Source organism: Monodelphis domestica, chromosome 3 (assembly GCF_027887165.1).
Source record: "Monodelphis domestica isolate mMonDom1 chromosome 3, mMonDom1.pri, whole genome shotgun sequence".
NCBI classification, from domain to species: Eukaryota; Metazoa; Chordata; class Mammalia; order Didelphimorphia; family Didelphidae; genus Monodelphis; species Monodelphis domestica.
In genome coordinates this window covers 324501564-324523371 of record NC_077229.1, presented here as the reverse complement: position 1 = coordinate 324523371, position 21808 = coordinate 324501564, and the positions used below count along the sequence as shown (strand labels likewise).

The following is a 21808-nucleotide window of genomic DNA, read 5'->3' as shown; positions in this document are numbered from 1 at the left end:
AACTGGAGATCCCTGTATTGATTAAATCAAGGGTTTGTTTTTAAAAAAGGGGGGGAGGGGGAACATCACTATCCGGATAAGAGCGGCCAGATAGTGCGTATTTGCATATTCAGAACCAAAGACCCTATTTGCCTAGCTAGCCACGCCTCCCCTCCCCTCCCCTCCCCCCAATTACTCCGAAGGGCCTTGGGAATGGTGGGGGAGTGGGCAGGGCTCCAGGCTCTCTTGCCCACCGTATCCCAAAGTGGACAGACAGTAGGAACCCGGCTCAGAGCGGCCGGCCCTGCGGAATGTGCCCGATTGCTACGCAAGCGCATCAATATGTTTTTAATTACCCATGAGCCTGGGTTAAAGAGGCTTTGCTAAAAGTCTCGCTAGTCCGTTTCCTTCATGTCTGCCTCAATCCTCAACCAGCTGCTTGGAGCCGAGCAGAGGAAGTTTTCACTGGGCTCATCGCTGTCACAGCCTCGCAACTCTGGTCAGGAGCTCCTGGAGGGTTATCCCGGACTCCAGAATTCCCGTTGGAAACCATGACTGAAGGAGAGTTTAGTACCGAAAACTCTGGCGGCGCTTTGTCTTTTTCATCTAAGGAGTCTCGCCCATTTTCAGTGTTTTAAGCCAATTAAATGAAACCTACAGGAGATATCCTACAGACTGTGTGAAATTCAAGGCTGAGCTTCACGACAGTTTACATCTCCTTCCGCCTCAAAGCTGCAAGCTGTTTGGTGAGAGAAGGGGAGTAAAATAGACGTAAATCTTGTCACAGGAAATCTGTCCCTGGGCAGCTCCCGGCAAGCTGTTTTTAGTGATTTAACCAGTAACCAGATAGGAAATTGCATTTTAGAAGACTGATAGTGACAGGTCCACTGCCACATCATTTAGACTACAAAAACGGTCCATTAAACTGAACATATATTCATTTGATGACATTTGAAATGCGTTTTCCTAATCCCGAGGGTTCTCACAAAACACTATTTTCACTTTTAAACAAGATATGCCTCAAAGAACTGGCCCAAAACAAGGGGGAAAAACCCCACCCAACAAAGATACTCAGGTTCCACTCATTAAGAAATTTCCTTTGTGTTGCTTTTTTTTTTAAAAACAATTGAATAGATTCTGTTCCATGGAAACTCACAACAGCGCTGTGGCTTCTATGTGTCCTCTATTAACATTATCAAACTCTAGTTGCCATCAATCCCCATCCCTTGGGCGAGGAGCCAGTTGGGAAATGGGGCCAGCAGTTGGTGTGAGCAAAGGCAGAAGTAACCCATCTCCAAAATCAGCTCACTTTGGGGTGTGGAAGCAGGACGAGGGGCCAGTTCTGAGTGGCTTCGCTCTTGGGTCAAGGAGAACCGAATCTGACGCTTGAGGTTTTCTAGTTTGGAGTAGGCTTGGTCTTACTGAACCCAGGACAGTGTTAGTGCTTTTGGATGTTCCCTATTATTTGGGAGTTTTGACTTTCATCATTTCACCTGGTAAAAAGGACCATGCCCCAAACTGCAAAATGAGGGGCTGCCCTCGGGTGGGGAATGGTTGAACAAGCTGTGGTCTATGTTGGTGATGGAATACTATTGTGCTCTAAGGAATGAGGAACTGCTTAATTTCCTAAAGAACTGGAAAGACCTCCATGAACTGATTCAGAATGAAATGAGCAGAACCAGAACATTGTATACAGAGACTGATACATTGTGGGACGATCCAATGCAACAGACTTTGCTACTATTAGCAATGCAGTGATGCAGGGCAACCCTGAGGGACTTATGAGAAAGAACGCTATCCACATCTAAAGAAAGAACTGTGGGAGTAGAAATCCAAAAGAAAACATTTGATTTATCAATTGTTTGTAAGGATAAAGGATTGGGAGTTTTGGTTTAAAAAAGATCTCTATTAAAAAATGAATAATATGAAAATAGGAATCGAGTGATAACACATGTATAACCTGGTGAAATTGCTTGTCAGCTCTGGGATGGGGGAGGGAAAGAAAATGAATCGTAACTATGGAAAAATATATTTTTTAATTAAAATAAAAAAGACCATGCCAGTTAACTGATTCATTTCATTTAGTAGCTCTATAATTCTTTATTATTCCAAATTGGTTCATGACATATGCTTTACTCTACTGTAACCTCATTTGTGTAGGGCTGGGAAAACAATTAATGGAGTGCATATATTTAAAAACTAGGAAAAAAGTGACTTAGGAAAGGAAGCATCTAAGTTTTGTTTTTTATTTAAACCCATATCTTCCGTCTTGGAGTCAATACTTTGTATTGGCTTCAAGGCAGAAGAGTGGTAAGGGCTAGACAATGAGGGTTAAGTGACTTGTCCAGGGTCACACAGCTAGGAAATGACTGAGGCCAGATTTGACCCTAGGACCTCCCATTTCTAGGTCTGGCTCTCAATCCACTGAGCTACCCAGCTGCCCCTAAGCATCTAAGTTTAATTTAAAATATTAGAAGAGAAGTGACCCAATCTACTAAGATGATGGAAAAGAAAATACGAAGTCAGTGAATGAAGAATCTGAATCAGAAATAACCTTAGCAATGTGAGGATGTGATGAGGAGGAAGGAGGTCGGAAAGGCGGCCCTCCAAAAGACGAATCACCCATAAGGTAGCATTCTCTAGTCTGACGTTGTCCGGAAGTGCCTAGCACAGAATGTGGAAGCATTCCAGGAGAGAGGCTGTGGGGTAACTTCCAAGTCTCCTTGTCCTTGACTTTCTATCAGACTTCCTATTGGTTATTTAGTTCAAAATTCTATAATGGGGTGAAGGGGAAGGGAATAAGCAAGTGCTTGCTCTGTGTGAGAAAACTAATGCAGAGAGTAGTTGACTTGTCTGGACTCATAAGTGCCTGAGGCTGGATTTGAATTCAAATCTTCCTTACTCCAGGTCCAGCGCTCTATCCCTGTGCTACCTTGCTGTCTCTTAACTGCCACTGGCAACTGAAAGGATAAAGAGAACTTTGGAGTGGGGGAAGAAGGGAGAGATATTGAATGAACCAAAAAAAGGATGAAATGGTATGGCATATAAGAAAACAAAGCCTATCAGGAAACAGTAAACAAACTGGGATTATTCACACTTAGAGAGGGTAAGGCTGAGATAACATGAACATTAAGGATGGTGACCAACAAAGAAATAAAGGAAAGCTGTAGAAATATGTTTAGATTACAGGGAAAGAATTGTGATGAATATGAAAAAATGTCCTTATTTTTAAGTTTGTACATCTTGGAGTTGGCTGTAGAGTGATTTGGGTTTTTTTCTTTTTTTGAGGATATTTCTTTTTTAAAAGAGATTTAAATCTGTTTTGGACGACTTTCAAATGATAACCAAATGACCTTTTAAGGTACACCGCTTAACTCTATGATCCCACTTTTCCATTGCTTATTTAACTCTATTGAAGTTCTAGAGAGGATGCCAATGTTTTTGGTGACACAGCTTATGTATAATTATTTAACTAAGGATAAAGATGTACATATATGATGTATCTTATAGCTGGCCATTTGCAGCTACCATATATCTTAAAGATCCACATCTAGAGGTAATTCTCTAGAGCAGGATTGGTGAACCATTTCCCAGTTTGAGTGCCCAGAGAGCAAATTCAAGCTGTCTGTCACCGCCTCCTCCCCCCCAGATTACTAGAGAGTGAGGGAGAAAGTGCTCACTTTGGGTGGCAGGACAGATGGGGCAGGACATCCAAAAAATACCCTTGGGGGCTGGGAAGAGGGGAACGGGCGAAGCTCCCCCAGTGTTGGCTCTGCCTGCGTGCCACAGCTTCACCAATGAGGTACTAGAAGCCTTCTGATACAGGTACTGGGGAAGGCTCTGCCCCAGCCCATTGCAAGTGTCTTGGTGAGCTGATCTGAAGCATGACTGAATTCATGGAATGTGAGTGGCTTGGGGGAGTGGGGGTGCAGTTTTACTCTTTTTCTAACTCTTGTTTTTCTACATTCAGTATGAAATACTTAAAATAACCTGAGTAGACAGTAACATTCAAGATGTTAAATATACTGAGCAGAATTATCTTTGCCGGACACTTAAAAAAAAAGACTAAGGTGGAAGTTGGTGTGCAAAAAGACAGTGTTTCCCAACAGCATTGCTAATCACTGGCAGGCATACAGTCCATAATCTGGAAGTTAGTTCTTTTGATTTAATCAGTATTTTACAAAACTTCCCAATCATTTAATAAAAGATGGCTCTCTTTATAGCCATAGACATTGGTCACTATTTAAACGAGACATTCTAAAAAAGTAATCACAGAATAGTTTATAGTAATTTACAAGTGAATGGTACACATTTAGATACAGAGGTAGAAGTTCACTTTTACAATGTTTCACTAATACACAGATACCAAATTCAAGGCACAAAATAGTTTGCTTTACAAAAAAATACTGTAAAAATGTCATCTGCTGTTCTACTATTTGAATAAAACTTCTGAAGAATCTTTACACCCTTTCACACTCCATGGAGTAAATTTTTTTTTTCCTTACTAATCGTAGTTGGCACAAAAATGGGAATTTTATATAAACTGTTGCTTTGATGAGCTGCTACATACTTTAGGCATGAAGCCAGGTAAAGAAATATAAATACAGCAACTTCCTGGGGGAAGGACACTTTATGCAGCAAAATTCAAAGGTAGAAAAATGTAAAGTTTCCTTAAAGCTAGGTCTCCAGAGTGATGGATAGATATATACCTAATAAAGTGTTTCAAATATAAAATTGGGAATTAGGCTTAGAAAATTTATTGACACTTTTAAAAGAAGAGACCTGTTCATCTTTCTACCATAATACTCAAGAACATTATTTTAGCTTTGACTAGATGGAGATTTAAAAATTGTTTTTGCAAACAGCTGAAGATACATGCATACATGAAAACAGCCCAACCATCACCTTTGCAAATTGGGGCTAGTGACTACAAGTAAGGAGAATAGTACTGCCATCATTCTTTTAAATTGCAAAAAGTTGGCTGGAAGGAGTTCTCAAATGTATGAATTTGTAAATCCTGGAGAAATTTTGAAGGAAAAAAAAAACACACCCGAAATACACCAAAGTTACTATCTCTAGACTTTTTCTTCATTTTCAACAACAATGGTAGTCTGAAGATAGCACACAATGCATTTCTATTAAAAAAAATTAGACTGTTTTAATGTCCTAGCTAAAGGACACTGTTGGCAGCTACTTAAGTTCACTTTTGCCTATCACATTTTCCAAGTACTCTAGTCAGTTAATTTACAGTCTATATTAAAAAAACAAACAAACAAAAAAAACAACCAAAAACCATGTTTGATTTGTAAAAGTTCGCACAGGCTTAGAATCCAGAAAATGTCATGGCAAATGCTGACGTGCATCACCTTAAAACATTTTAATCTTCTTCAGCTCCAGATGACAATCTGGATAAAAGATTCTTAAATTCCATTTTTAGCTTCATTATTGTTTGTAGCTTGTTTTCTTTGCGCAATGAAGGGGTACATACACTTGTCTGCCCCTAGGAATCGATACATACAGACGACTGCTTCAAAAGGTAGGATACTGAAAAGGAAGTTAAGAGTTCTTAGATCATTTTAAAAATAGGACCTAAACTTCAGAAAACATCTGGAGTGGAACACATCTGAGCTGACAAGGCAGGCATGCAAAGACATAGGCAGGCAAGGAGTCAAGAAAAGTTACCTCTTCATGAAAGTGACAATGTACATGAGGCGAGGGGTGCAGATCATGGGCTGGTCTGTGAGGATGGCCTTCATGGCCTGTTTCACACAATAATCTGGTTTTAAAGGTGGCAGAAAAGGCTCAATTTCTTTCCTAGAAATGGTATATTTTAAAAAATTACAGTGAGAACAAAAACCAAGTAAGTGTATCTGCTTTCTACTACACAGTCAAATTTTATAAAAACCGTAAAAACATTCCTTCTAATTATTTTCATAGCCCAGCCAGAGAAGGCAAAAGGTAAGGCTGTCCTTCGGTGAAGTATGAATGCCAAATCTGCAGGTGATGTTTGTCATCAGAATGGAACAAACTGCGAATATTTATTGGAGCAACAGCATAGCTTGAGATATTGCAAGGTGAGCCTTTCTTCAAATGACTGAAGGACAAATGCTAAGCTATTTTCGCAAGATGTCCAAGCACATTTATTCTGTTGATGCCATTTAGTCCATTCCTCTCATTTGACAGATGAAAGGAGTGAAGTCCAGAGTGAGGGGACGTGACTGGCCAGAGCTCAGGCTCCCCAGCTCCTCTTCTTAGTGCTCGGGCACTACTACCATTTTCTCCCTGTGCTCATCCCCCAATAAAGGCACCTCTCCATTGTCCTCCACTAATACCCACTCTGTCCCTGGCTGAGGAAGGGAGGTGGAGCCTGGGCTGGCGTGTGCCCCCGATGTTTGAGTCCATGCCACATCCGAATGGGTATCACCTTTGCAGAAAGCAGGACTCTGAACTCACTGTTTCTTCTTTCTGACTGAAAGCCGACTACACTCCCACACTCGCACGCTTGTCACTGTGTTCAGTGCTGAAGAGAGTGACTCAAGACCCAGAGCATCAGCCAAGCATTTACAGTGAAACAAAAACACAATTTTAAAAGGTGAAAAAGAAAATGGGATGGGTTCAGAATGTCTGTATTCTTGCCATGGTTCTGTCTCATTTCTAGGAACAGGCCAGAGCATTTAACTGTACCCCCCAGGTGAAGGTGGTAACAGTCTTGCTCCCCCAGTTTGAGGGAAGGTTGGAGTCACAAAACAACATCGGTAAGAACAAGCCCTGATTGCGCAGTACAAGTTCAGTTGGCTTTCTTGAAGTCGTTTAAACAAACTTCTCAAAGCCTCCGATCTAGCTTGTCATAGGTTGTGGAGCTCAGTTCTTAACTCGGGTTAGAGATGGCCGCAGCGATCCCCGGGACACGGAGCTGCTCTGTCAGGAAGGGCATCTCACCTTTCTTTAAAAAGCAGGCAGTCTGCATCAGAGGCTAGTAAGAAGGGCGTGCTCTTGCCCTGCTGTCATCACTCATTTTCTATGTGATCAAAACTTTACATGAAGGGGCAGCTAGGCAATCCAGTGCAAATCTAGCTGCAGATACTTCCTAGCTGTGTGACTCTGGGCAGACCACTTAACCCTGTTTTTGCCTATCCCTCATCCTCCTAGCTTAGAAGAGTGTTACTGAGACAGAAGGCAAGCATTAAAAAACAACAACAACAAAAAACCCTTCAACATGAAGACTGCTGCCCACTGTTGCCCTTACATATGCTAAAATAGAAACTAAATTATTTCTCAAGAAACAACCTCTAAGAATCTTCCATTTGTTTGTCTTAGGCAGAAATACTGAAGCATTTTGATAAATTCTGTCCTGACATGGTAGGTATGCTTTTTATCCTTTGGAAGCAAAGGGAATCTGTAACAGAGAGTGAGCCTTCTCAAGCCAATGACATTTTGAATAAAATACAGGGGAGGCCTTAAAAAAACCTCAAGGAGGGAGTTATGTGGATACTTTAATAGAACAAAAACAAGTAGATGAATAAATTAATAAAAAATAATGCTTAAGGGAAATCTATAATGCTTATATTGACTCTTTAGGAGTGCATTTCTAACAATTTTCCCATTTGATAATTTCATATTAAACTTCTGTGAGCTACTATCAATTGATGCTTTAGTCCTGTACTTTAATTTTAATATGTATTAATGAGTTTTTAGGTGTAAAATAGCAGTTACTGTCTAATAATTACTCTCACCCTCACCTCCTGTTCTCTTTTATAGAAAAGGAGAAAGATGGGCTTTTCTTACCTGATTCTGCAGCCCCTGAACATGCCAGTATCTACAAGGTAAGGACAAACTAATGTTGTTTTAATTCCATCCTTTTCAGCAGCCTTTAGTTCATGGCTCAGGGATTCATGAAAACCCACAACTCCAAATTTGCTGGCACAGTAATCCTGCGTTAGAGACAAGAAAAGAAATATTAAGTAATCTCCATGAATCAAAGCAGAGCAGATTCACTGGTTCTATTATCGTTAGTTAGATGTCTGATATGTTACAGGTGAATGAGCAAAGAAAAGGAAACTACTTTCAAGGTAGATATTTGATTTGGGTCAGTGCAGAAAAAATATTTTCAATGACAGCAGAAATAGATGAACACTTTTTTTTTTTGGCTAAAGCAACTAAGTATCACATTACTTTGGGGAAGTTACCACAAAGACTGTATGAAAGCTAACAAGCTAAAGTTAAAGATGGAGGGAGCTTCCCTTTGAAGTGTCTGGAAAGTTTACAAATGGTCTCTTGTTCAGTAAATGAGACTGAAAAACCAGTTTGTTTAAATTAAGGCTAGAACAAAGAAGACTAGTCTAGCTCAGAGTATAGCTTGTTTGAGTCTGGCTTTTTTAGAGCTAAAGTTCAAATAAAAAAATATTAAGTAGCTTGGCTTCAAATTAACACTAATTTAGGAAACTCACATTGTCTTTCCACATTAACTGTACCTGAAGCCTGGAAGAACAGGGGCTTTTACCTCCCTGACCATGGTAGAAAAGATTTATTTCTTCATAAAACTGGATTTAGAGCTGTCTTATTCAGTCTGGGCTCTTACATGTTCTTCTGCATTTATGTTTTCTTCTTAATCTTACAGAATTCTACAGGGAAAGCACAATGGTTCTTTCACACACTTAATAACAACTAACACTGTACCATGCTCACCTGTAAAATTAGTATGTGATGTATAACCTTATTACATAAATATATATATATATATATATACACACACACATATGAACAAAGACACGATGGATAACCTATATCAAGTTGATTGCTTTCTCAATGAGGGAGGAAGAGAGGGAGAGGAGAGAATCTAGAACTCAAAATTAAAAAAAAAATGGCCAAAATGGTTTTTACACGTAATTGGAAAATAAAGTATTTAAAAAAACAAAATTAGCATGTTAATTAGGAAAGTCACTTTAAAGGAAAAGGTAGTCTACGTCTGGAGGTTTATGAGCTGCCTCTCCCATCTACCATCTGATGCACTGAAACAGGGACAAATCACCGTGAGCAAGCTTGCCCAAGTATCATGTGCTACTGCTGTCTCTGATGGGAGTTTTCTGGGGTCCCTTGATGGTTGCTGCTAGCCTTCACCTCCTTAAATCATCCTGTATATATATTCATCTTTATACATGTTATACCCCCTCCTCTCCACCCCAGCAGAGTTTAAGCCCCTGGTCAGGGAAAGGCTGCTCCCATTTTGTTCTTTCGTGTCACCCATGTACTATATGATGACTGGCCCATTACAGCCGCTTTACAAGTGCTGTTGGAATGGGACAGCGGGTGTCCTGCCTCGGGGGGCAAACTCTGGCCAAGATTCCCTGGTTGCCACTAGTATTAGCAGCTACAAATCAGGGCCATTGACCTCCTTGACACCCAGGAACAATCAGTCCTGCTCCTTCAGTCTGCTTCAGGACTGGTACAGACAATGTTCCAACAAATAAGAGGTTTGAGGACCTGCTAACCACTGCCAGTGGTGATAAAAGTCTAGATTTTGAAGGGAAATGGTGCACTGTAACTAGTGACATTAGAAATCCTGAGACATAGCCCCTGTGTGGCTAGAGTCCTTGATGGGCTATGACATGTATATGTAAATAGCATTAGCCCTATTGCTACAAGTGGGCCTGCCACTTCATAGATGCAGATTTAACAGAAGAAAATGATGCATGATTTTACAAACCTCAACTCCAGCAGTACTAAACAATCCTAGGGAACTTGCAACTGTCACAATGTGACCATGATTTATCTCCAGCATTGTAGGAAGAAAAGCTTTAGTGGTCTGAAAAAGAAAGTTGAATGTCAATAATTATTCCAAATGTTATTTGAAAATCATTTAGAGCAAAAACCCTAACAGAAATTCAATTTGAGCTTAAAAATATTTTCTTTTTCCAATTCTGAAAATCAAAAATGTCTGTATTTATCAGATGGACAGTGGGCACTATAAATGTGCCCATTGTACTGGCAATACTGTATTGGCAAAGACTTGGGATTAATTGAAACTAATGGAATTTTAATGCATGATCACCTATCATGATGCATGCTTTAATGTTAAAGGAAAGGTAGGAACAGCTAAAAGCAGCTCTTTTAGGTATCCATCTAAATTGGCCAAGCCGTGGCCTAACAAGGGGCATGTGATCAACCGATCAGAAGGTAGGAAGATGATTGAATCTCACCTCTTCAAGATGATCAATAACAGATTTATTGTCAATACAACCACATCTACCCTGATACTGCAATATTCCTCCCTATTACCTTTACCGTTCAGTTCCCAACTCCTCACTTTTGTACCAGGACTCAGTCCCTCTATAACCTAACTTCTGCAGCTCATAGAAGTTATAAACTCACCATTGGCCTGATGCCCATTTGGGAAATCCTCCTTTTCCTCTGCTCCACCATACCCAAACCTGACCCATTCTCAAATTACATAGTTTCCAAAACCCGATTACCACTGGGATAAGCTTTATCTTGCCTATGTCATTCCTAAAATGTTGCTCCCAGACTTCTAGGTATGGTTTGATCAGAAAAACAATTATCTCTCTCCTTTTGAAAGCTAACTTTTTTTTTTAAACCCTTACCTTCCACCTTGGAATCAATACTGTGTAGTGATTCCAAGGCAGAAGAGTGGTAAGGACTTGGCAATGGGGGTTAAGGATTTGTCCAGGGTCACACAGCTGTGAAGTATCTAAAGCCAAATTTGAACTCCTGTCTCTAGATCTGGCTCTCAATCTACTGAGCTACCCAACTGCCCCCTGAAAGCTAACTTTTAATGTAGTGTAGCTACATCTTTCTAGTCACTGACAATTACTCCATTACATTTTCCATTTTAATTGTCTACTTCTTTCAATACCAGAAAACACAGTCCATCTAGTTTTGGCAATTTGACTCATTGTGCCAATTATTATAGTATTATAATCTTACCCATCTTTAGTTTTAACTCCCTGTTAACTTTTTTTTTCTAAATTCTATCATTTCCATTCCAAAGAACAATTCTTCTTGGCACATAAAACAATAAGCAAAATAAGAGTTGAGTAGTTTGGCCATCTCACTGTCATAAATATTCTAATCAGTAGCAGTCCTATCCTTTTTTTGATATTTTCTTTTCCTTCAACACAACTTAAAAAAAAAATGAAAAACTCTTTTTCTGTCCTTAGTATTCTTAATCAGTCTCATCTATTCTGGGTGTCAGTGCTTCTAAAAAAGATGCTTATGGGAATATACCAGTCTTTTGTATTCATCCTTGATCACCTATTCCATCTTCCATCTTTTGTCTTTTAAAAATCTGGAAATGGTCAGTAGGTTCTTTTTATGTAGCTCCTCTTTGGACTAACTTCTCTTTATCTTCAGGGTTTTACTCTTGAGAGCTTGCTCTCTCTCTCTTGGGCCAACCCCCCTTATATTAGGCCATTGGATCCCACTTATCCTCATTATAAACTCTTTGAAATCTACTCTGTCCAAATCTAAGGTGATATCTTTCCTCTCCTTGATCACAAGCTGTATGAACCCTAAGATTCTTATCCTTTCCACTTTAAAAATTAATGTCATCCTTTTGGAAGAATTAAATTACCATTAAGGCAAACCACAATCTTAACTATTCTGCTTTTAGCAGAAAGAGAACCCCAGTAGATGGCCAGTGTCAAAATCTCCCCATCATCACAAAATCATGCATCCATGCTGGATTTCCCCAAATGTCTCATCTATTGACTTCTTCAGTTCTATGGTATACTTCAGCCTATAGTATACATTGGTGACAAATTACTTCTCTTTCTCCTATTTGTAAAGGATAATTTTAGTGTTTTGATTTAAATATAAATAATTGGTCACCAGGGATGATTCCTAAATAAGAAAATACCCAAGTCAGTTGGGAATTATGGAGATTTAAATTAATATAGAGAGGAATTAAGGAAAGGAGGGAGGGAGAGAGAGAGACAGGGAGAGAGGGAGAGGAAGAGGGAGAGGGAGAGGGAGAGGGAGAGAGAGAGGGATAGAGAGAGAGAGAGATAGAGAGAGAGAGAGAGAGAGAGAGAGAGAGAGAGAGAGAGAGAGAGGAGGGAAGAGAGGAGAGAGAGGAGAAGAGAGGAGAGAGGAGGGGGGGGGGAGAGAGATAGATAGATAGAGAGAGAGAGAGATTAAAGGCCTTGGCCAAAGTGGCCTCCCTGAGCCTAAGGGAAAGGGAGCCAGTCTTATCACTCACCACAAGACCATCTCCAAGCTGGGATCCAGTCCTCCACTGAACTCAATCTCCTGAACTGAGTTCAGAATCCAATTCCACTTTGAACTGAATTGCCTGAACTGATTTTTAGCCTCCTTTTAAAGAGAATTTTATGTCACCTCCCCTAAATTTTTACGTCTACCAATCACAGTAGACGCTTTTTTTCCAGGACTGCCCATTCTTTAGTTCTCATCACTCTTTAGTTCTCACCTTCTCTGGTTAAATTATATCTTTTGAGTACTTCACACTTCTTTGTTAAGCTTGCCTTTTGTGAGTTACTTGACCTTTTTGTGATTAATTTAACCGTTATAGGTACTTAACAACCTTTTGTATTAGATCTAAAAATATCACTATAAGGTATGAGTTAAGTACCTTCATTGTTCAATCAGGAGTTTACAACTTTATCTTCCCCTAAAGTATGTCTAAGTATGGGTGGAGTAATGTAAAGTTCCCAAGACATTCCTGATTCTTGTTAGACCAAATATCTCCATTATTACAATAAGGAAATAGCTAAATCAAATCTTCTAAAGTACAGTCTGAGTAGTTTTTAAGATTCACATATTGTGATAACTTAATCATTTAATATGTACTTTTTAAGCATCTCTAATGTTCCAGGTACCATCCTGTATGTCAGGGATATAAAATCAAAATAGTCCTTCCTGGTCTCAAGGAGTTAAATTTTTATTTACATTTTATATGTTTCTTCAATACATTGTCTTGAGCATCAACCAAATGCTCTTCATTACATCTACTTCTTAGGCATGATTCTTCAATTTCCTCACAAATGGATCTTACTGCTATAAACAGCCCTTTACCACCAGCCTGTTTAACTATTCTTTTTTACAAAATGCTTATCTTTCCAGAGCCATATTCCAAGCATGTCCAAGTTCCAATGATGCCTAGAAAATCAAACTTGTTTCCTCACATTAGGCTCTTTAGCTTACCCTATTTATTACCTATACTTTCTGTTTTTGTGTATAGATGCCTGAGTTTATGTGCACGTCTACCCAGTTAAAATATATCTGAGATCAAGGATGGTTTCATTTTTCACTTTTTATCTGTAGTATATAGCAGAGTGCCTAGCATACTGTAGATGCAAAATAAATGCTTTAAAAATCTAAACCAACCCCTTCATTTAAAAAAATGAGGCCTAGAGACAAGATGCAATTTGCCCAAGGTCACACATGAGATTTGAACCTTCCAATTGGGTTTTGAACCTAAGTCCTTTGCTTCCAAATCCAGCACTTGTTCTACCATATCCTTGCTGGAATCACATCAAAAGCAGTGCCATTTCCCCCTATTAATTCTGGTGAAAAATTTCCCTATATCCCCTAGTAAATCCTTCATAAGTTGCTGGATTAATTTTACTAGAAAACCATTTCCATCATGTCATCACCTTACTCAATAACCTTCTTTTTACTGAATATTCTACAGTCTATATTATGCTTGGCATTCAATTTCCTGGATAATCCAACCCCCAGACTACCTATAAAAATTATGTTAGTAACTGACACATGTAATGCTTTCAAATTTACAAAGACCTTCATGTACTATTATCAGCACTAGCCCCATTTTATGGATAAACAAATGGAAGCTCAGATAGTTTTGGTGACTTACCCTTGGTCACACAACTAGTAACTGTCAGAAGTCATATTTTGGTTTGTCTTGTTGGCTGCAAGCCTAGTACTCTGCCTACTCTAGTCCACTGCCCATAATGATAAACCAACCAACCAACAAACCCAACAACTTCCAGTACTAATCAACTCACAGCTTTTGCTTCTATTTATCTGTCTCATCAGGTTGTTGTTCATTTGACTCATGCAGTTGCCTCTGCCTGGGATGCCCTCCTTTTTAATTATCTCCTTCAAAGACCTTGCTTAATCATAATCCTTTACATACTAAGAAAAGGTTGAATGGTGTGGAAAGACTACAGGACTCAAAAACCCATGTTTGAGTCTTGAGTGCTGGCTGCCTAGCAGGAGCCCATTTCCAGAACATCATCATGGTTCTCAGAGAAGATGACCACTGCCAGAAGGAAATCCCCAATCATGCTCTTGTGAATTGCTGAGGCAATACAGGTCCAAGGTGAATGTGAAACTGAAATATGTGCCACAGTCTTTGTCTGCCAGGAGAGTACGCTGAGCACAAGAGGTTATAGGTTTCTGTATTTGTTAATGCAGCCCTGTGAGTCTTTACAAGTTAAGCATTTTCTAGAGTAGAAGAAATAAATCTCCACCTTCTAATATGTTTTAAAACTGAATGTTTTCAAAAGGGGATCCTGTTCCTCACATTTTGGGGATACCCTAGATATGAGCCGTACTGAAGCTTTGTTTCAGAGACTTCCCCAGTTACTTTAGGGTGGGAGAATACTTATGCTGAGATAAGAAACCTGACACCCCTCCCTTCCCCCACAGAGGAATCTAGGATCTGTGGGAGCCCAAGCTGGAGTCCCCTGTTAGAGAGGGCTTATCAACTTATTAGCATGTGATCACAGGCAAGTCACATCTCTCAGTGTCCTGATCTATAAAATAAGAATGTCACCTGTCCTACCTACTTCACAGGGTTGCTATGAGGATCCAAATGAAATAACTATGTGAAACTGCTTTATGAATTATAAAGAACTAAACAAATTAGTGGAATTAGTATTATATTTATATAGTTTTAACTTTTCAAAGAAATTTCATAGATATATTCTCTCACTTAATCCCAACAATAATCCCTTGTTATAAACTCTTAATCCCAACCTTGTCTATAAAGTCTTCTCTGAATAACTGATTCTCCTCTTTCTGAATTCCTATATGATACTCTGCTATACAGTTTAGCACTTATTATACACAGACTTCCTTATAGTGTTGTAGTGTGGTTTGTTCCAGTATTAGTTGCTTCCCCAATCATATTTTCACTTAAGGGCATGAACTGTGCCATATATTTTCCTAGTATTTCTAGCACAACTAGAAGTGTTAAGCCCATAGTGGGCCCATAGACACATAGTTTGCAGAAATGATGACCTTTTGTGGGGTGCTGGCAAGGAGTGTCTGAGATAAGTAATTCATATCATTATTTTTATTTTGTTCTGCTGAAATGGTTTATGAACCCTAAATTTTGACATTAAAATTTTAGGACATTAAAACCTGTCTTCTAGCTTTAGTACTAAACTTCAGAATGAATGCTCAGTTGCATAAATAAAATAAGGTTGTATTGTTACAAAGTGCATACATTCTCAAAATTGACTGGGAAAAGTATTAGTGTGATTCCAGGTCTTCAGATGGGAATCATGTTTTGACTAATTGTTTATATTCTCTAAAAGTACTGCAAAAGAACTAGTAGGTCACTAACAACAAATCCTTTATCAGTTCCTATTCTCTTTATAAGACTAGTTTGAAAAGAAGAGCATCCATCAAAATGTTGGTAGTAATTTAAAGAGAAAATTATCCACATATCAACATTAACTCCTGAGAAATTCACATGATATAAAATTCAACATTTGCTACTCGGTTAATTGACATTCCGAATCATGTCTGCTACAAACAAAAATTCAAACTGCTATTTAATATCCCAATTCTAGGTGTCCAATCTTTTCTGTTCAGAAAAATGCAAAGTGGGTTTTGTTCTAACAAGCTTCATATACTCCTAGAAGATATTTTTGCCTATAGGTATTAAATCACCTTCCATATCCCTAGGCCCCATTTCTGCCCCTGTACATCTGACGGAGAAGGTTAACTAAACTGTATTTTTGCTTCATTGGCTATCAGATTCTGATAGTGATAAAGGTAACTTCTTCCAGGGGGCGGCTAGGTGGGCTTAGTGGTTTGAGAGTCAGACCTAAAGGCAGTAAGTCTTGGGTTCAAATCTGACCTCAGACACTTCCTTGCTGTGACCCTGGGCATCAATTCACCCCCATTGCCCAGTGCTTACTGCTCTTCTGCCTTGGAACCAATACACTGCATTGGTTCTAAGATGAAGGTAAGGGTTTAAAAAAAAAAGTTACTTCTTCCCCATTTCTGTTGGCATCTTTAAGTAGATTTTATATTTGTCTGAGATTAGCATTTGGTTTATGTATCTTTCTGTGTAGTGTGGCAACTGGGCCAGACATTCTGGGAAATGTACCATTTGTCACAAGAGCCAAAAATTTTAGGTCAATTTGATTAAGAAAGAAAAAATACCTTCCCCCCAACCCCAACTTAACAATAATTGACTTCAAGAAATCCATGGAAAACCTGGTTTGATAGAGATTTTTGCCTTTCAACTAGTTGTACTGGCATCTTGTGGACATAGTATAATTAGAGGATAAAACCAGAATACCTACTTGGTGAGCTGCCCTACTTTTAACAGCTAACAAAAAAAACTGTACCGAATAGCATTTTCAAAAGGAAACCTTGTTTTTGGTTAGCATTTCCCTTTCCTGTTCTCCATCAAGGATAAATTTGGCTTTCTGTGAATAAAAGACTAGATTTGCCATAGCTTTCTCTATAGCTCCAAGATAAACATACTTTGGCGAATCAGTTGAAGGCTTTTCTTGAGAAAGAATGTCATTTTGTAGGCATCACAAAACTACACTATGAATGAACACCCAATAGCAAGGACTAGTATGAGAGCATTTAAATCCTTGCCACTTAAGTCTCCTTTTTAAACCTTAGCTTAAGTTTCAGATTGTAGCATAATATAATATGTGACTGAGTGCTGAGTTCCCATTAAACATTTCCTCAGCAGTTTATATGGAAGGAATCAATTATGTTGTACATGCTTTCACAAATAAACTAAGGCTTAAAATTCATAAGAACAAGAGCAAATTTTTAAAATAATTTTTTTTGTCAATATCAACCTTAGCATAAATAAGAAAAAGGATGTTACGTGCTTTTTATTTTTACATGTCTTTATATGGCAAGCACTGCATTCAGTGATTTTCAAAAGTAGCTTGACTTTACATACTAGTTTACCTTCCTAATTATTCTTGTGCCCAGCTGTTTGGTAGACGACTTCTGAGACTAGTACAAGGTATTCACCAGTTGACATAGTTTGACAGCAGAATGAAATCTGACACTTCATAATGCATTATTAATGCACACAAATATTACACCAAGAATGAGGTAGGGATCAGCAAAGGGTGAAGTGTCAGTTGCTATGACACCAGTCAGTTCAAACCAAGGTTCTAAGAGCTTTTCACTTGTTCCAGAATAGTCATGAGAAAAATATAAGGGCAAATATTTGAAATGCATAATCCAAAAGCTCATGTACAAATCTAGGGCTGTGATGCCAAAGTGGAAAACAAAAAGGTTACACAATAATCAGATGAATTTCTGCCAGTCCACATAGTTCACCTGAAAGAAGTTTTGCTTTGATTCACAGATGATAAGAATTGACTATTTAAGTCAGTGGATGCCCAAACAGAAGACAGTAGTCTATTACTGACTCTCAGACTTACCTGGGCAGACTTCTAAGCTGGTTGCTGGCATTAGGCCAGCCCCTCCATAGCTGGCAGGGGTTACCAGCAGGGAGCTCAGTTGGCAGAGACTTGTACGCTCTCTCAGCAACCATCACAGGACTTCAGGGAAATACAAAGTAGGTCTGAACATCAGGAAAAAGGCTGGAGTCCCTGATCACAGGGATTTCAAATTTTAGAGAATTGCACAAAGCTTTGTCACATTCTAACTAGAAGGACTTATAAAAGGGAAGGCTTTAAAGTTGGACAGACCCTTAAAGGTCATTTATACTTTCTACATAGTCTATAATACATCATTTTGGCTATTGAGATATACATGTCATTGCATTGTGTATTTCAACCTTAGCCAAATTGTACAAATTGTAGAAGTTGAATTCTGAAATGAAGAGTTTTTATCAAGAGCCTACAATGCCAAATTCTAAATCAGTCTTTCAGTCTCAAAGTTATGTATAAATAGGAGGGCAAATGGACACTAGAATTCTACCAGATGCCCCCACATTTTGTGAAATATGCTGAGCACTTGCCATAATATCAACATTTCCTCTTAAAAAGAAAAAAAACATAAGCAACTTGTCTTTCCCAATAAGTAACTTTCAATAGTAGTTGTAACCTATGTTTGCACAGTGTTAATGACTTCTTAAACACATGAGTGAAACTAAATGAACAATTATAAGCTATGTCACATCTCCAGTAATCTGTTCTTACAGGTTTACGGCAAATTAACTCTTAACAGTCTAGCGCTCCTTCCCTCCCCTTCCCCAAAATCCTCCAGTTCATTCTTGGTGATCTTAATGAAAGATTTTGTAGCACAAAGAGGACTGCAGCTGCAGTGTCAGGACAAATTAGTTGAAAGCTAAACAAATGAAAATGCAAAGAAATGCTGTTATCTGCAAAATGTGGTTTTTGAAAATTTGAGACTGATGACATTTATCGATGGAGGCAGAAGCATATACACATTTTTATTTCTAATAATCAGATTAATGGAGATTAATGAAGAAATTCAAATTCTCACAAGAGAAACATTCTTAATGCATTTGCATTGTAATCATTTGATTAATTCAAGAAAACACTTCTAAAAAGCATCATTTCTAGAATACTATTGTGCTATAAGAAATGATGAACAGGTTAATTTTTAAAAAAACTTTGGGAAAAAAACACACAAGATAATGAACAGTGAAATGAATAGAATTAAAAGAACATTATACACAACCACAGAATTAATGCTAGAAGAATAAACTGTGAATGCTGCCTCCAGAAAGTGAACCGAAAAGTGAAAACACGAAAGACTTAATTTATATGAATATGTTGGTTTCCTGGATGATATTTTCCATGATGTAGGGAGAATGGGGAGGAGCTAGAACATTTGTGGACGGAATTTATTATTCAGATAGGAAGAAAAGTAAAGAAAACATATAAGAGATTTTTTTTTTGGTTTTGTAAAATTTTGAGTTAAAAAACAAAAAGAAATTTAAAAAGGCATCATGGGGGGGGGGGGGCTCTAACTCCGTATTATTCAGATATCTACTAATTAGAGAAAGAATCCAAATTTAATCCCATGATATTCTAAAAATAATTGAGGTTATGGTAAGAATAGGAAAAAATATCCTGATGCCTCAAATTCATTTTAGAAGCAGATAGATTATTAATCATAAATGTGATGAATGATAAGGTAATCTAGCACAGGAATATGATTGTTATTAGTTCACATATTTAGTACTTTTAATTTTAGAAAAGCTCTTTCTTCTCATTAGAACCCTGTAACAAACATTGCCTCTGTTTGAGAGATGAGAAAAGACTCTTACTAGTTCTATGACCATTGCCCAGTTTCCTCATCCCTCTAAGATGTGGTTTCAGTGTTCAAAGATGTCCTGACTAAACCAACATTCCTTCCACCAAAGTTTGGTCTCCTCTGTCTGAGATTGTTAATTGGCTCCATGTTCACTGAGGTTATCTCCCACTTTTCTCCCTTCCTCACCCACGCAGACCTAACAAGTTGCCAAATCATATTACTATTACTGCTACCTCACCCATACCTCATGTATCCATTTCCTTTTCTTTCCTCACCAAGTGATCACCCTAGTTCAGAGTCTGATCATCTATCCTCTGGATAATAGCTTTCTGGTTGAACTTTGTGTCTCTTCCCTTTACAATCCATTTTATAATCCCTTCTACTTTCTAAGCACAGGTATGATAATATCACTCCTGTGTTCAAGAATCTCCAGTGGCTACCAATTGTCTACAGGATAAATAAAAGAAAATCCCCACATCCTTAATAATCTGATTCTAGTCTGCCTCTTTCTTTCTTTCCTCTTTACACCTCAGGATGCCTTTCAAATGGGGAATGGCTGAACAAATTGTGGTATGTTGGTGATAGAATACGGAACTGGAGGAATTCCATGTGAACTGGAACAAACCTCCAGGAATTGATGCAGAGTGAAGGTAGCAGAACCAGGAGAATATTATACACAGAGACTGATACACTGTGGTACAATCAAATGTAATGGACTTCTCTACTAGCAGCAATGCAATGATCCAGGACAATTCTGAGAGACTTATAAAAACACTATCCACATCCAGAGGAAGAACTGTGGAAGTAGAAACAGAAGAAACTGCCTGATCACATGGGTTGATGGAGATATGACTGGGGTGTAGACTCTAAATGATCACCCTAGTATTAATAGTATGAAAATAGGTCTTGATCAATGACACATGTAAAACCCAGTGGAATTGCTCATTGGCTATGGGGGGATGGGGAGGGAGAGGGTAGAGGAGGGAAAGAACATGACTCTTGTAACCATGGAAAAATATTCTAAATTAATTAATTAAATAAAAAAATTCAAATAAGAAATAAAATTATCCCCCTCATTATTTCTTACAGTACAATAGTATTACATTATAATCATATATATATATATATATATCACAAAGTATTTAGCCATTTCTCAACTGAGGGGCATCCCTTCAATTTCCAATTCTTTGCCATCATAAAAAGAATTGCTATAAATATTTTTGTATCTATAGGTCCTTTTCCTTTGTCTTTGATCTTTCTGAAATATAGACCTAGTAGTAGTGGTATTGCTGGGTCAAAGGGTATGCATAATTCTAGAATGGTTGGACTGGTTCACAACTCTACCAACAGTGTATTAGTATCCCTATATTTTCATATCCCCTCTAGTGTTTGTCATTTTCCTTCTCTGTCATCTTAATCAGTCAAGTAGTTATAAAGTGGTACCCTCAGAGTTGTTTTAATTAGTATTTCTCTAATCTAATCATTCATGATTTAGATCATTCTTATATATGACTCTAGATAGCTTTGATTTCTTGTGAAAACTGCCTGTTCTTCTTTTACCTTTTCCTAATTGAGGAGTGTCTAGCCCACTTTTCTAGATTTCCATATTACTCTCTATAACACACTCAACATTCTTGACAAAGTGACCTGCAATTTCCTCATCTTGACATTCTGTCTCTTCTATATGTCTTTTTTCTGGAATGCTTTTCCTCTGAACCATCTCTTAGAATCCCTTTGCTTCCCCCTTAAAGCTCAGCTCATGTGTTATTTCCTATGGGAAGCTTTTCCTCATCCCCTTAGTTATTAGTCCTCTCCCTCTTCTCAAATTATTTTGTTATTTTGAAAATGTAAATGCAAAGATATTGTGTTTGTTGGCCTATCTGCCTAGTAAAATGTTAAGGTCTTTTGAGAGCTGGGTCTTTTTCATTTCTTTGTAATCCCAAGGCTTATCACATAGGAAGTACATAATACATGCACATTTAAATTGATTAATGATTGCTGAAATGAATAAAATATCAGTTAATTATAAATTTTATTTCCTTATGACTCTACTGCACCAAGTTCTAAGGATTAATTCTGATAATACATTGGAGTGATACTTTTTATGCTGAACCTCTAGCTGGCTTCCTAACTCTGAAATAGAATAATTTTGTTGTCTTGACAGTAAGGATAGATATCGGAACTGTGGTAATGTTTTTGGTGGCACATGGGATAAAACTGGAACCATACAGAGAAGATTAGTGAAATTCCTATGCAAGGATGACATGAACATACATGGAGCTTTCTGTGGACTGAGGAACTTCACATTAAATATCTTTGATAAAAGTCTAAAATCTAGAGTAGAGAGAACTGACATTTATATAAGACC

At 38.2% G+C, this 21808-nt stretch overlaps 1 protein-coding gene and 1 non-coding gene across 2 annotated transcripts in view; one reads left to right on the top strand and one right to left on the bottom strand.

The window, feature by feature from the left end:
• Positions 1–4122: 4122 nt before the first annotated feature.
• Positions 4123–21808, bottom strand: part of RDH10 (retinol dehydrogenase 10) — a 39489-nt gene continuing 21803 nt past the window's right edge. Inside the window, exons 3-6 of the mRNA XM_001367865.3 lie at positions 9683–9781; positions 7765–7910; positions 5662–5793; positions 4123–5523 (exon numbers count right to left, since the gene is read on the bottom strand). Of these exons, the coding sequence (XP_001367902.1) occupies positions 5400–5523; positions 5662–5793; positions 7765–7910; positions 9683–9781 (501 nt within the window). The 3' untranslated portion in view covers positions 4123–5399. The remainder of the gene's footprint in view (positions 5524–5661; positions 5794–7764; positions 7911–9682; positions 9782–21808) is intronic.
• LOC130458635 (U6 spliceosomal RNA) lies at positions 21631–21734 on the top strand. Its single transcript, XR_008918045.1, has one exon. It is a non-coding gene; the product is annotated as a U6 spliceosomal RNA (small nuclear RNA).